Below are 14,924 nucleotides of genomic sequence, written 5' to 3'. Positions count from 1 at the left end.
AAACTCAGAACATAAAGACGGGCGAAAAAAACCGCTAAGCATTTCGCCCAGAATGGTAACGATTCTGCCAGCTCACCGCCTTTAATAATTTCATTTATTTGCAACCAAAGTGAAGGACAGTGGGGACAATACGAACCAGACATAAAAGATGAAAGGCAAAATTGACCTCAGCAGTATTTGAACTCAGAACATATAGACAGACAAAATGTCACGAAGCATTTTGCCTGGAGTGCTTACGATTCTGCCAGCTTTTCGCCTTAACCCGTGTGATAACATTATTGCTTAAAGTATTCGGAAGTTCCTGATAATTCTCATTTTCACATCGTGTTTGCTAAATTCACTTAACATTTCTGCATACCTATTGGTTTGAAGGTTTTGACACAAGGTCAGCAAGTTCGAGGATGGGGTTAAGTCGATTACATCAAACCCGTGCTTAAATGCTACTTATTTCATCGACACCGAAAAGATTAAACGCAACGTAGACTCGGTTGAATTTGAACTCAGGATGTCAAGACGATCGAAATGCCGTTAAGGATGCTGCCCGGTGTGCTAACGATTCTGCCAGATTGGCTTTATTCTTGCATATATATTATCATATGTGGAGGCGCAATGGCCCAGTGGTTAGGGCAGCGGACTCGCGGTCATAGGATCGCGGTTTCTATTCCCACACCGGGCGTTGTGAGTGTTTATTGAGCGAAAAAACCTAAGGCTCCACGAGGCTCCAGCAGGGGATGGTGGCGAACACTGCTGTACTCTTTCACCATAACTTTCTCTCACTCTTACTTCCTGTTTCTGTTGTGCCTGTAATTCAAAGGGTCAGCCTTGTCACAATGTGTCACGCTGAATATCCCCGAGAACTACATTAAAGGTACACGTTTCTGTGGAATGCTCAACCACTTGCACGTTAATTTCACGAGCAGGCTGTTCTGTTGATCAGATCAACTGGAACCCTAGACGTCGTAAGCGACGGAGTGCCAACAACAACAATTATCATATATCTCCATCATTCATTTCAGGTTATAACATCAACTATGTTCCTGCTTCCAGTTGCTAATATAAGTGAAATGCTATATCGTAGTATTGCGAAAAATTTAAAGCATTTCTTCCGTTGTATATTCTTAATCGCATTTATATTAGTTTTATTCTTCATACCATGTTTGTTTTGCCATTATCAAAATCTGAAAATATATTTGCAGCACTACTAAATATTGATTAATTTATATTTTATTTAATATATTACGAAAGCAATATATATACACATATATGTTTACATAGTTGTGTGTGAATGTTTAGATACAATGTAATTTCCTTTGTCTTAAGCCTACCTCAATTTATCTTAGACATATACCGAATTAGTTTCATATATCTACGCTGGGATCTTTTTGCGTCTTTAAATAATTAATTAAAATATACTTTACTTGAAGTAGATATCGAAAAATCGAAAATTTCACCGTTGTGTATAGTGGTATCACTGACAAAACAGGCCCATGTTCTACTCTTGTTATTATTTCTTGACTATGTAAATTATATATTCCTGTTTTTTGTAACTAACAGATAAGTTCTGGAATCAATCACTAAGTTACGCACTTTAAGTAGATTGTATCTGTTTTGTGTTTACGACATTGAAATAAAGTGAGTCTCGGATATTAAAAGATGAGTGTTTTAACCATTTTAAAACCGATATACTGAAATTCGATTGTTATAGTCGTCATCTAAGTCACATTGTTTCTTGCCTTGTACAGAGCTGCCTTCTCCAGGTTCTCCGTCGTATCGGTAACCTTTTGGGAATTTCGAACTGAGCTTTTCGAATTTTCAATGTCTAGTAGTATAATCGTTTCATTCTATTGTCCAAGTCAGGTATAATCTTGAATTTGTTATTCTCAGATCCGAGATGTTTACTCGATCCGCTTGAGGTAATGTATATATAAATTCAATGATACTTGATTTAATCTCTAACCCACAAATTCTTCTTCGGTTATTGATGTGTAAAGAAAATATTCACTATGTTGTTGTCTTGTAAAACCAAAAGTAAGCGAAATTACGATCTTAAAACCGTTGTTATTTATGGTTTTATGCTCGATGTTCTTATAAACACATCACTAGGCCTCGTATACCCGAAATGGAAAGCATAATTTCATTAGGAAATGATGAAAATGCAGCGGAGCACCACCAGCCACACACACTACGAAATTTTGGGTTTAAAATTCCTTCATCAATGAACTATTGATCTACGAGATAATGCCCTAGTTAATGTGTTGTCTATGAGTTAAGTGTAACAGTTTCTTGGTTAACATGATAATTTACTCTTTAAGGTATGTCAATGAAGTTGCCTATTCGAGATTGCTGGGCATGACACTAATATAAAAATAAAAGTCTATCTCAAACTGACTTGATCACCACTAGAAGTGACCACACTGGGTAAAACGGAACGTCTTGTCTCCAACTTGACCAAAGGTCTGTTTAATCGGAACTGATGCAAGGATAGGCAAAAACAACAACGTCAACTGTGAAAACAACAGCCACAGCTACATATTAGTGGGTACTTTTCTGTTCACTCATTTTATGGGTAACATTGGTTTCAAATTCTTGGTGCTGCGGTTCCGACAGCTACATTAAAGTGGCCATAAACAGTACCATATATATATATATATATATATATATATATATATATATATATATATATATATATATATATATATATATATATATATATATATATATATATATATATATATATATATATATATATATATATATATATATAATACCATAAATAATATATAAATATATGCATATATATATACATATATATATATATATATATATATATATAACTAATATATAAATATATGCATATATCCATACATGTATGTACATAACTACATCTATATGTATACATACATGCATATATGGGTACAGGACCTAAAAAAAACGTTAAACACAATGAGAACCGAAAACTTAAAAACGAAAACAGAAAACGAACTTTTTTCGAACAACGAAAAAAATACACATCCTTTTCCAAGTAAGTTTTATCTATGTATATCTATCTATCTATCTATATATATATATATATATATATATATATATATATATATATATATATATATATATATATATATATATATATATATATATATATATCTATCTATATATATCTATCTATATATATTTATATATATATATATATATATATATATATATATATATATATATATATATATATATATATATATATATATATATATATATATATATATGTATATATATATATATATATATATATATATAATTAAACCTTGGGAGAGGCATTATGCCGGTAATAAACACACGCACTGGTTCAGTCCTTTATGAATTTATAAACAGTATTTAGTTTTTCGTCTTTCGTTTTTTTCTTTTTAAATCAATTTTTTTGTTAAATCATTTCATTGCACTCTTGCAATCTCTTCCGTAACTTGTCTCTCCACTTCCATTTATTTTATTTTATTTTATTTATTTTATTTTGAAGTATTATTTAGAGTTGTCTTGAAATTGTCCGGTATGTTCAAAACAACGCTAGATCATACATCAAAATAAAATAATGGAAGTGGAGAGACAAGTTACTGAAGAGATTGCAAGAGTACAATGAAATGATTTAACAAAAAAACAAAACAAAACGAAAAAAAAAGACGAAAAACTAAATACTATTTATAAATTAATAAAGGACTGAACCAGTGCGTGTGTTTATTACCGGCATAATGCCTCTCCCAAGGTTTAATCGTATTTCTTTCAACACACGTATCTACATGAAAAATCTTGCACACGAAATACACATACGAAATATATATATATATATATATATATATATATATATATATATATATATATGTATGTATGTATGTAATTATGTATATATATATGTATATATATATATATATATATATATATATATATATATATATATATATATATATATATATATATGTATATATATATATATATATATATATATATATATATATATATATATATATATATATATATATATATATATATATATATATATATATATATATATATATATATATATATATATATATACATATATGTTAGTATTCAACATTTCCCCTTTTCAAGAATTGAACATATTTGGTGTATACGTTGTCTCTCATATGCTAGCTGAGTTCATGTGGGCGCGCTAGCTGTAGAAATATTTCAAACAATGTTTGTGAATTAAGGTGATCTTAATCGTGCTGTCATTGCTTGCAGTAATTACTTTAATCTCATTCTGTTTTATATTTCTTGATCTTAGTTAATTTGTTTATGCCGCAGCGTAAATTATTAATTTTCGTATTTTAATCGTCTCTATCTATGATTACAAACAGATTACTTTTGCTACTCATAAACTTTTTATGATGCCGCTATCTTGTATGTTTTAAAAGATTTTTTGGTAATATTTGTTTGATATTTTCTGAGACTGTCATCACGGTCATCATGAAATGAGTCTTCAAAATACAGAACTCCAGTGATGTTGCACACCTGCAGCAGGAGTTGGACTCTGTTTACAGATGGGCTGAGGATAATAATCTGCAGTTTAATGCTGAAAAATTCCAAGCCCTGCGCTACCAACGTCCAAAACTGAATATGAAACCTACAGAGTACACTGGTCCGCAGGGAATTTCAATCCCAGAGCCTAAATCAGTGAGAGACCTGGGTATCGACATGAGTGATGATACCTCTTTCCAAGTGCACATTACCAGGATGGCAACAAAGTGCAGACGATTGGCTGGATGGATCCTGAGAACATTCAGAACCAGAGATAAGGAAACCATGATGATCCTCTAGAGGACATTCGTCCTCAGCCGCCTGGATTACTGCTCACAGCTGTGGTCACCCACCAGTGTGAAATTAACAGCAGACCTTGAAGCAATCCAGAGAAGATTCACAAAGAAGATTGTCTCTTTGCAACTGCTCAGCTACTGGGAAAGGCTGAAACAGCTAAGACTCTACTCCCTGGAGAGAAGGCTGGAGAGGTATGCAGTAATATACACCTGGAAGATCCTGGAAGGAATCGTGCCAAATGTTGGTGTTGAAAGCTACACCAATGCCAGAACGGGACGACACTGCATAGTGCCAAAAATCCCAGCAATGCCATCGCGCTTCAGGACAAGTTACTGCAACAGTTTGGGTTTCAGGGGCCCACAGCTTTTTAATATTCTCCCAAAGAGCCTGAGGAACCTGCACAAAGTAGATGTAGGGGTTTTTAAAATCAAAGTTGGACCTCTTCCTGTCGAGAGTCCCAGATGAACCTACCTCGCGGCAGGAGGTGCAAATGAGGGTTGCTAAATCAAACTCCATTCTTCACCAAGTGCCACATATTGTAAGAGGCTCCCTGTAATAACAGTGTAGCAACACGGCGGTGCATCAGCATGGCCGCAGCTCTAAGCTGAAACTATATTTTAAAAAAATGCTTTTATCATTCATGTTCTTTAACTTTTGGTTTAGTAATGTGACTTCAATAAATATTCGGTAGGTTGTAAATTCATATATTTTTTTATGTAGATATCTCTGCAGTCTGTAAATAAAAGTTAGCCCTGAGTTTGAGGAGTGCTATTGAGGGGTGCATATTTTGATAAATTGCTGAATGTATCCTGTAGAACGCATTGTTATTTTATGTAATGCACAGCAAGAACTATTCTGGTTTAGGCACAGACATTTTTTATGAATTTCTTTCTTTAACTATATGATTTCGGGGTTTATCTTTCCAATCTCTTATTTCCGTGCGTATTTGCCGTTCTATCGATGTCTACTGGAATTTTGTTCAACAGTTTTTTTTTGCTGTTATATGGTGATATTGTGTGTTCGTTTATAGTTTAGTGTCGTCAAGTTTGATCATTTCTATTATTCTAGAGTTTTCCTATAATCTAATGGCTGTTTTATAGTCAGTTTGAAAACATTTCCCTTTTTCAAGAATTGAATATATTTGGTGTATACGCTGTCTCTCATATACTAGCTGAGTTCATGTGGACTTCCAATCACAGTTTTTTTTATCGTTTGCTACATACGTTAGTAGTCACGTGCTGCTTGATTAGTTGCGTTCGTGTCTTTCGCCATTAGGTTTTAGTGTATGTAGCCATGTTTTGTTTTAGTCGCTGTTCAAGTTACTGTTTTAGGTGGTGAGTGAACTTGAGCATGTATTGTATATACCTGTGACATTAGACTCAATTTTACCTGGACTATATAACGAAATATAATTATTGAAAGATTTGCATCATTATAAGAATGAATGCAGAATGTATTGGATTAAGAGATATCTAAAAAAGAAAGCTAAGTACCAAGCTAATAACACTTGGATCAATTTTGATATCTTCCCTTAGACATAGCCATTAAATATGGTTGTGTCTTATGTCAGTGCAAAATAATATGTCCTTAAATACTTGTATATATATTCATAAATATTTCTTTTCTTGATTTCAGGTTGGCAGAAATGTGCAAATGATTTGAAATGTTCTTCTAATTGTGTCCAACTTTATGTTGTACTCTATAATTACCGATGCGGTGTACACACATGTCAACATTTTGCAAGAACATTTAACGGCGGTCCAGAAAATTGTAAAGACAAATCTACATTGCCCTATTGGCGGAAAATTTCGAAATGTCTCAAAAGCCAGTGACAGAATTCGCTCGATATGTTTCAATGAAATACGTATTTGACATTGTATCTAATATTTACAAAAAAAAAAAAAAAATAAATAAACAATGAATAAAAATAATTCTGAGCAATAAGCATTTCTTCTCGTTTATTAAAAGAATCAGAATTCATTTCTTCTTCTTCTTCTTCTTCTTCTTCTTCTTCTTCTTCTTCTTCTTCTTCTTCTTCTTCTTCTTCTTCTTCTTCTTCTTCTTCTTCTTCTTCTTCTTCTTCTTCTTCTTCTTCTTCTTCTTCTCATTATTATTATCACCACCATCACCATCATCATTATTATTATTATTATTATTATTATTATTATTATTATTATTATTATTATTATTATTATTATTATTATTATTATCAAAGCAGCGAACTGGCATTTCTGAATTCAAATTCCGCCGATGTCAGCTTTGCATTTCATCCTTTCAGGGTTGATAAATTAAGTACCAGTCAAGTAACAGTCTCAATCAATGTGATCGACCATCCCCCTCCCTTCAAATTCCAGGTCTTGTGCCTATAGTAGAAAGGATTATTAATATTATTAATATTAAGGCTGTGAGCTGGCAGAATCGTTATCATGCTGGACGAAATGTTGAGCTGTATTTCGCCCGTCGCTACGTTCTGCGTTCAAATTCCGAGGTCGACTTTGCCTTTCATCCTTCGGGGTCGATAAAATATGTACCAGCTGAAAACTGGGTCGATGCAATCGACTCATCCCCACCTCCCCACCTCCCCCAAGCTGCCCTTGTAGCAAAATTTTGAAATAATAATAGTCATTATTGTTATTGGCGAGCTGGTCGAAGTTGGCCAGTTGGCAGAATCGTTAGTACGTCGGCCGAAATACTTAGCGGCATTTTGCCCATTGCTACGTTTTGAGTTCAAATTCCGCCGAGGTCGACTTTCCCTTTCATCATTCCGCTGTCGATGAATTAAGTACCAGTGAAACACTGAGGTCGAAGTAATCGACTTAATCCCTTCCCCCAAGCTGCCTTTGTTTCAAAAATTTCAGCTTATTATTATTATTATTATTAATATTATTATTATTAACCCGTTTGAAAGGGCTAAAGACAGACATTTGCCTCTATGGCGAGCCCTCATCAACTTTTTCAAGTTTAACTTGAAAAGGAAGTTGAGAATGGACAAGGAAATGTTTGCTTTCTAGCACGTGTGTTGAAAGGTGGGTGAATGTTGAAAGAATGGCCAGTGTAAAAGGACCAATCTTGAGGGTGCTCCTAATTGAAGGAGATGGGATCATCTGGGACATTATTCAAATCTATCACCAACATTAATGAGTGTGATGTACAAAAGAATATTTCCGGAAGCGTGAAATCTGTCCATCCGGCTCCTATCCATGTATAAATGTTTGTAACCCCCAAAACACCACCTGTACTGCAACAAGCGTCTATAGTAACTGACTGATCATCGAATTCCCAAAACCTTATTTCGAGATCTTCTCAAAACCACATTGCCACCTACTGGATCCGAAGTGACTGGAGGCGGTGTAAAACGTTCGTACAGCAGGATCGGAAAAGCTGGTTTGGTTAATGGCTACTAGATTTAAATTTAGTGACCTCAATTCGTATAGAATTTCCAGACAATTTCCAGGAAACATTTATTCAAAAACAACGACGTTGTTCTAATTATCGTTTCCCCAACGTTTAAACTTGTTTGACCTCATCATAAACTTACAGAAACAATGACTCGCCATAAAATAAGATCGCATGGTAATCACGGAGTGAAATAAAAAAGATTTACGAAATATGCTTTCATCATGAAAATTATCTATGATAACCAATGTAAAACATTAAAAGTTATATACAATATTCAAGATTAAAAAAAAAAACATGTTTTTATTACAGATAAACATCTTTATGGAAACTATTCGTGATTGAAAATCATATGTGCATCTATCAAATAATGTACCAATAATGATATATATATTGATAAGATTCTAAACGCATTTTCTGTAATAAACTTCTAACTTAGCCCAATATTTATTACTTCAAACATTGTTAATGATAAATAAAGTTGCATTTGATTCATTTTAGGAATGGAAACACAACAAACTCTCACTTTTAGCATACCTCCAATTCGAAATTGCGGAATAGTCTTAGCAGTAGAGTGAATTTTCTATTTTGTTAAATATATTATGACATTTCTTTAATTTATGCAAATATCTAGTTGGGTGCTATCTGAATATAAATAGCGTATAATAAGAATACTACGAGCAGTTAAAGCTAGTTCATTTACGATATAATTGAAAACGAGAAGCCCATAATACCCTACAAAGGAAGGTATATTTTATATAATATGCTGAAATCTAGAGAAATAGATAATGATACGAGTTGCGTTAATAGTAAAATACAAATAAATTAAAGGATAACGTTTTATATAAGACCGTTTATTTGACTTAAGTATATTTTTCTTACGATATGTACTGATGACCAGTAAGTATGAGTATTATTGTGAACCGCAGTATCCAATGATTTTGAATCTATTATGTTTGTTTACCAGAATTTTATGGTTAAATCTATATTCGCCCTTATCGGAACAGTGAAATACAATGAAAAGGTTTCGGCAGCTGCTCTAATATTTAGATTTTCAGGTGTGAATATTTATTGCTCTAGCAGTTCACGCCACTAAAGCTTTATATTTGAGCTACGCATTTACCTTGATATTTGCTTCTTTCGATGAATGTTTATAACAAGTTCATTTTTATATTTATAATTTCTGCTTCAACATAGAGTAGATAAACCATTCTTTAAGGTAAGTCATTGCTACAAAATGCTTCAAAATGAAATTTTCAGGTTGGTTTTATAAATGAGTAGGCTCTTATCTGAAATAGTTCATCTACTTGTTCTTTCGCGGCAATCTCGATAGGCATTGAAATTTTCTGCAAACTGTAGGAACTTTATGCAAATCAAACTGTGCTCCAAATCCATTTCACTACTACATTATATATATATATATATATATATATATATATATATACGATAACTCATCTTAATGAAACGGTTTATACTTATGAAGGTACACAGTTGAATATAAAAAAAAAACACGACTTGCAAAATGATTTTCCGAGATATCCACCTTAAATGAGTGTACACAAAAGTGTTATTCAAGATTCCTCTCTTTATATCACATTGAACACGTGATAAATCTTCTTTCAACTTTTTGGAAATTCTCCACTGACAGTTATTCCCAAGATGTATTCATAAAGCATAACTTACAAAGCATACAAAACGATTTTTTCAATGAAAGTTGATAAATCTCGGTGCATAATAATCATTGCTGGTGCGTTATGAAAAGCAACTGATGTAATATTATTACACATATATAGTATATTGTCTCCAATACTTCTCGAAAGACGTGACAATCATTTTAAATGTCGAGAAAGCCTTGAGATACTTGGCACGGAGAAATTAATGAACAATGCAATTTTCACTCAGAATACAGTATCCTGCAAATATGTAAGAACTTCCAAATATTGGCTCATCCAGGTGAGTATTTGATAGCATATTGGAAAATGGGTATACATACTAATATTAACAAAATTAGGGTTAACCCTCGTTGACACATTTGGCACATCGAGAACGCTGTAGAGATTATGAATCACAATTCTTCACTTTCAATAAAAGAACAATTATAGAATTTTAGAGAGACCTCTATGTTCCTGCTCCGTTAACATCTTAAAAAGTTAGTGTACTCTTAGGCATTCCTTATCTGATAAATATTACATCTGGAAATATCAATATTAACTTGACATCTGATAAATATTAATGAGTCTGCTGGAACAAGGCTGACGATGGATAAAGAATAATAACAAAAGGACAAGTCTATTAATTGAAAAATGCTTAGTAGGTTGGCTAGATGACGATTATGGTAAGGAATATGAAAGTTCCAAAATACTTGATCATAAATGCGGTGTTTGTTATTGGTTTTGAATAAACCATTGTACAGCTGAACGCCACAGCTGTCGATACTATGTAGTTTCTCTTACAAGCAGCTATATATAAGTGTATTCACATATCTATGTATGCGCATATACGTATGTTTGTGTGTATGTATTTTAACTCTATATGTTCAAAGTCGGTTTCTTGTGTGCGCAGATTTTGCAAAGTCATGTAATATGATACACGAAATCCTTTTAGACCATTAATAAACATAGCTATCTTTGTTTCTTAAATAATTGCTGTCTATTTCATCATTTATATAACATCTTCTGAGTGCATTCACATGTCTCAGATCTTTTCTAGAATTTAATCAAGTATTACAAATGCTGCTGCAGAAACTACATTATCTACTACTGATTTACTTTGCGTGGTGACACTCCGAGTTTCATAGATATCATCCTCCCCTGACAATCCCCTTCACACACACACACACACACACACACACACACACACACACACACACACACACACACACACACACACACAGAAACACACACGCACGCACGCACGCGCGCACACACACATAAAATATTAAAAAAAAGTACTGGAGTAGATTTTGTTCTTTTATTAAGTGGATATATCAGTTCGATTGTGGGAATATAATAATGATATTGATAAAGATATTTATTGAAAGATTTGTAAAGCTTACTTCTATAATTCGTTAAGACCTATATTAAATGGCGCAGTCTAGATGGTAGTGTTGTGATTATGGTTCCTTTTATAGGATGGGAGAAGGGAGAATCGTACTCTCAAACACAAAACCAAATCCGAATTCTCATAAGTGAGTGAACTCGTTTGAAGTGATGCAAGAGGTAAATATCATGGATTACATCTACCGTATAAGAAAAAGCGGTTCCCCGACAGGCTTCCACACAGCTGATGTCTATCAGAGTATATACGTAAAATTTCAAAAAGCTATGAGATACCAAATGTGACCTGAAGTAGGCTCGAATGTGAAACTACACAGCTGCGAAATAAAATTATCTTTCACACAGCTAAACGGATGTTGTGTTCTATATTTTTTGAGAATATGGTAATTGGGCAAAGTCATTCGTCATATTGGTTAAATTGCTAGAAAATAATTTAAAGACAGCCCAGAAGAATTTACATGCAAGGATGTTGTTACAACTTCCATTTGAATTAATAATCTGCAAGTGCATCTTCCCAAATTTTCACTCTCAATAGTGATGGTAATATAAAAATATTGTTTTCTAAATATTTTATATTTTATCTGACAATAGAAAATGATTTCTTCTGAGGGAAGACAGGATGTGTTTGGTGCCGTTTGCTATTTTTGTAATTTTGATATACAAAGATAGTATAATATTCAGCAAAGAGCGGGAGAAACATAAGAACAAAATATCTATTCGTTGTCGATTCCGTACTTACATGATTTATAGATCAGGTGTTGCGCAATGCAATACCAAACTTCGTTATTTTCCACGATTTATAAATACGCACTGATATCCTAGGAATCCAGGATGAATAGTTTTACTTTGTATAGGAATATGTCAATGGTAATCAGATACCGATATTATGATACAATTCGTGCATACAATTTTTGGCATTATTAGAAATAATATTCAAGGGATTGACGTGAACAGTGGAAGCACTGGTTTGTTCCCCCCAAATTTTTCTATTCGCAAAAAGGACAGATTCGTTTTCCATGAATAATAGCTAATAATCTCGGAAAACCTGTTTATAAAAGAAATCAGTTAACACACTGATTGATTTCGATATTATATGCTCATCTTTTTGTTGTATATTCAAAGACTACGGCGTATTTATGCTTGAAATAGATTTAAAAAATCCAAATGTAGCCCAAGAAATTGAATTTTATTCTTTGCTTTTATTCTGTTACTTGTTTTAGTCATTTGACTGTGGCCATGCTAGAAAACCGCATTTAAGTGTTTTTGTCGAAAAATTCCACCACAGGACACATTTTAAAGCCTAGTACTTATTCTATCACTCTTTTTTGCCGAAACGCTAGTTTGCGAGGACGTAAACACACCAACACCGGTTGTCAAGTGATGACTGAGGTAAGGCACACACAAAGACACACACATACACACGCGCACACATGCACACACACACACATACACAAGCACACACACATCTACACACTTACACACACACACATATACATTCATATGTGTGTACAGGACGTCACCAACCGGTGAAAACAACATGAAATATGCAAACAAACGAGTTAAATACGTATATAACGAGAAAAAATGGAAAACAGTTCAAGAAAGCACAGAGAAAGGAGCCTTCATCAGTTGTTGTCTGCCTATTTACTCCTCATTTCGAACATTCAACGACAATATGAGTCTTCAAAGAGAGTTGCTACCATAAATTCTAAAATAAAATTTAAGATTTATGGAGGGTTAAAGTTGGAAACAAAATGATGACAGTAGAGACATACAAGGAAACCGAATGAAAACAAACATGGAGGGTCATTAGACCAAAACGAGAGGAAAATTGTGAACGCTGGGAAATTTTTTTTTTTGAAAAGAGGAAATATAGGAGAGAGAGAGAGAGAGAGAGAGAGAGAGAGAGAGAGAGAGAGAGAGAAATAAACAAGTCCGCTCTTTTGATCGTCCGTGCAGGAAAAGAAATATGGTCACTTAGGGAAAGGAAAGATAGATGATGGTTATGTGTGAACAACGAGAGAGAGGGAGAGAGAGATGGAAAGAGAGAAACAAATAGAAAACGGTGAAGGAGGAAGGGAGAGAAAAGAGAATAGAGAGATATTTAAAAGTCTTTGTGAAAATTACACACACACACACACACACACACACACAAACACACACACATCCTCGTATATATAATTGCAACGTGGAAGGTGTGTTTATAAACAATTTAAAAACATCTTCCACACTGCATTTGTTTTTGCTTCAGCACGCGGTCTCAGATAAGGTCACTTGCTTTGTAAGTACATCTCCGTAACATATATATATATAAACTGTTGTTCAAAACTATAAAGCCAGAGCAATGTCTGTCTTTTGCTGGTGAAGTATACTACCCAACTTCCTGATAGATAGGGAATCGGATCAATGCCTCTAGATAGGGAATCGAATCAATGAAGGCATTGTTATATCCAAATTTATTGAAATCCCAAAATAAATTAGATAATAATTTAAAAAAACATACACAGCCAGAAACTCACTGCTCAAAACTATAACGCCTGGTTGAATAATTTTGCCAGGTTAAATAATGCCTGAAGCTTTGTGGCTTTAGCTATAAGGAAATCTAATGTGGATCATGGTGAAAACCAACTTTAGTTGTCAGCATTGCTATTTTATGTGGAATTCTTGGGAAAAAAGAATAACTCGAGGTGAGTGTAAATTACACTAACCATGAAACTATGTTGCTATAAGTTTTACACCTGATATTGACTATTTGGTTAATTAACAAAGTATTAGGTCATCAAGTATGAAATTTATAGAAAAGAAAAAAAAACGTTTACTAATGTTTTATAAATACAAGGAATAGTTTTATTCATCAAAGCATGAACCCATATTTTCAATACACTTTTGCCATTTCAGCGGCATCTTGTCCAAAAACTGTAAAAGCCTGGCAATCTAGAGTCAATAAAATCTTGGAAGGCCTGTTTTACAGCATCGTCGGAATTAATTTTTTCCTATCAAAAAGTTATCCAAATTCTGGAAGAAGTGGTAGTCAGAGGACACAAGATCAAGTATGGTGGTTGAGAGAGAACTTCCAACTCCAACTCCTATGGTTTTAACAATGTCATATTTGCAATGTGTTGTCTGACGTGGTCTTGCAATAACATAAGAGTGGATCTGTTGACTAATCTAGACTGTTTTGTAAGTTTCTGAATCATTTGGTCTAGTTGTCATAATGTATCACACCTGCGCCAGACCGCCAAGTACACATCGGCTTACTTTTGATGAATGTTGCTTTTCGGACTGTGTTTTGGTGGCCTGTCTTTGTCCAGCCATTGTTGACAAAACGCTGAACGTTTACAGCTGTTATATTGGATTCATTTCGCATCACATTTTACAATGCGAATCAAAAATAATTCATTTATGTGACGAGAAAGTAGCATAATGCAAGATTCCAAACCTTGCTGTTTCCGATTTTCATTGAGTTCACGTGGAACCCACTTATCCAACTTTTTCAATTTACCGATTTGAACTAGGTGAGTCAATATTGTTTGCTTGCTAATACCAAACAACAACGATAATTCACGTGCACTTTGAAATGGATCTGACTCGATGGTAGCTTTCAGTTCGTCATTATCCACCTTTGTTTCTGGTGAACCGCGTTGCTCATTTCTG

General features: G+C 33.7%; 1 protein-coding gene across 1 annotated transcript in view; it reads left to right on the top strand.

The window, feature by feature from the left end:
• LOC106871800 (lysozyme) overlaps positions 1-6,762 on the top strand; it is a 141,321-nt gene extending 134,559 nt beyond the window's left edge. Inside the window, exon 5 of the mRNA XM_014918442.3 lies at positions 6,454-6,762. Coding sequence (XP_014773928.1) covers positions 6,454-6,650 — 197 coding nt within the window. The 3' untranslated portion in view covers positions 6,651-6,762. The remainder of the gene's footprint in view (positions 1-6,453) is intronic.
• Positions 6,763-14,924: the final 8,162 nt, after the last annotated feature.

This window comes from Octopus bimaculoides, chromosome 1 (genome assembly GCF_046866305.1).
Source record: "Octopus bimaculoides isolate indiv1 chromosome 1, ASM4686630v1, whole genome shotgun sequence".
Lineage (NCBI taxonomy): Eukaryota > Metazoa > Mollusca > Cephalopoda > Octopoda > Octopodidae > Octopus > Octopus bimaculoides.
This window is presented reverse-complemented; position numbering and strand designations above follow the sequence as displayed.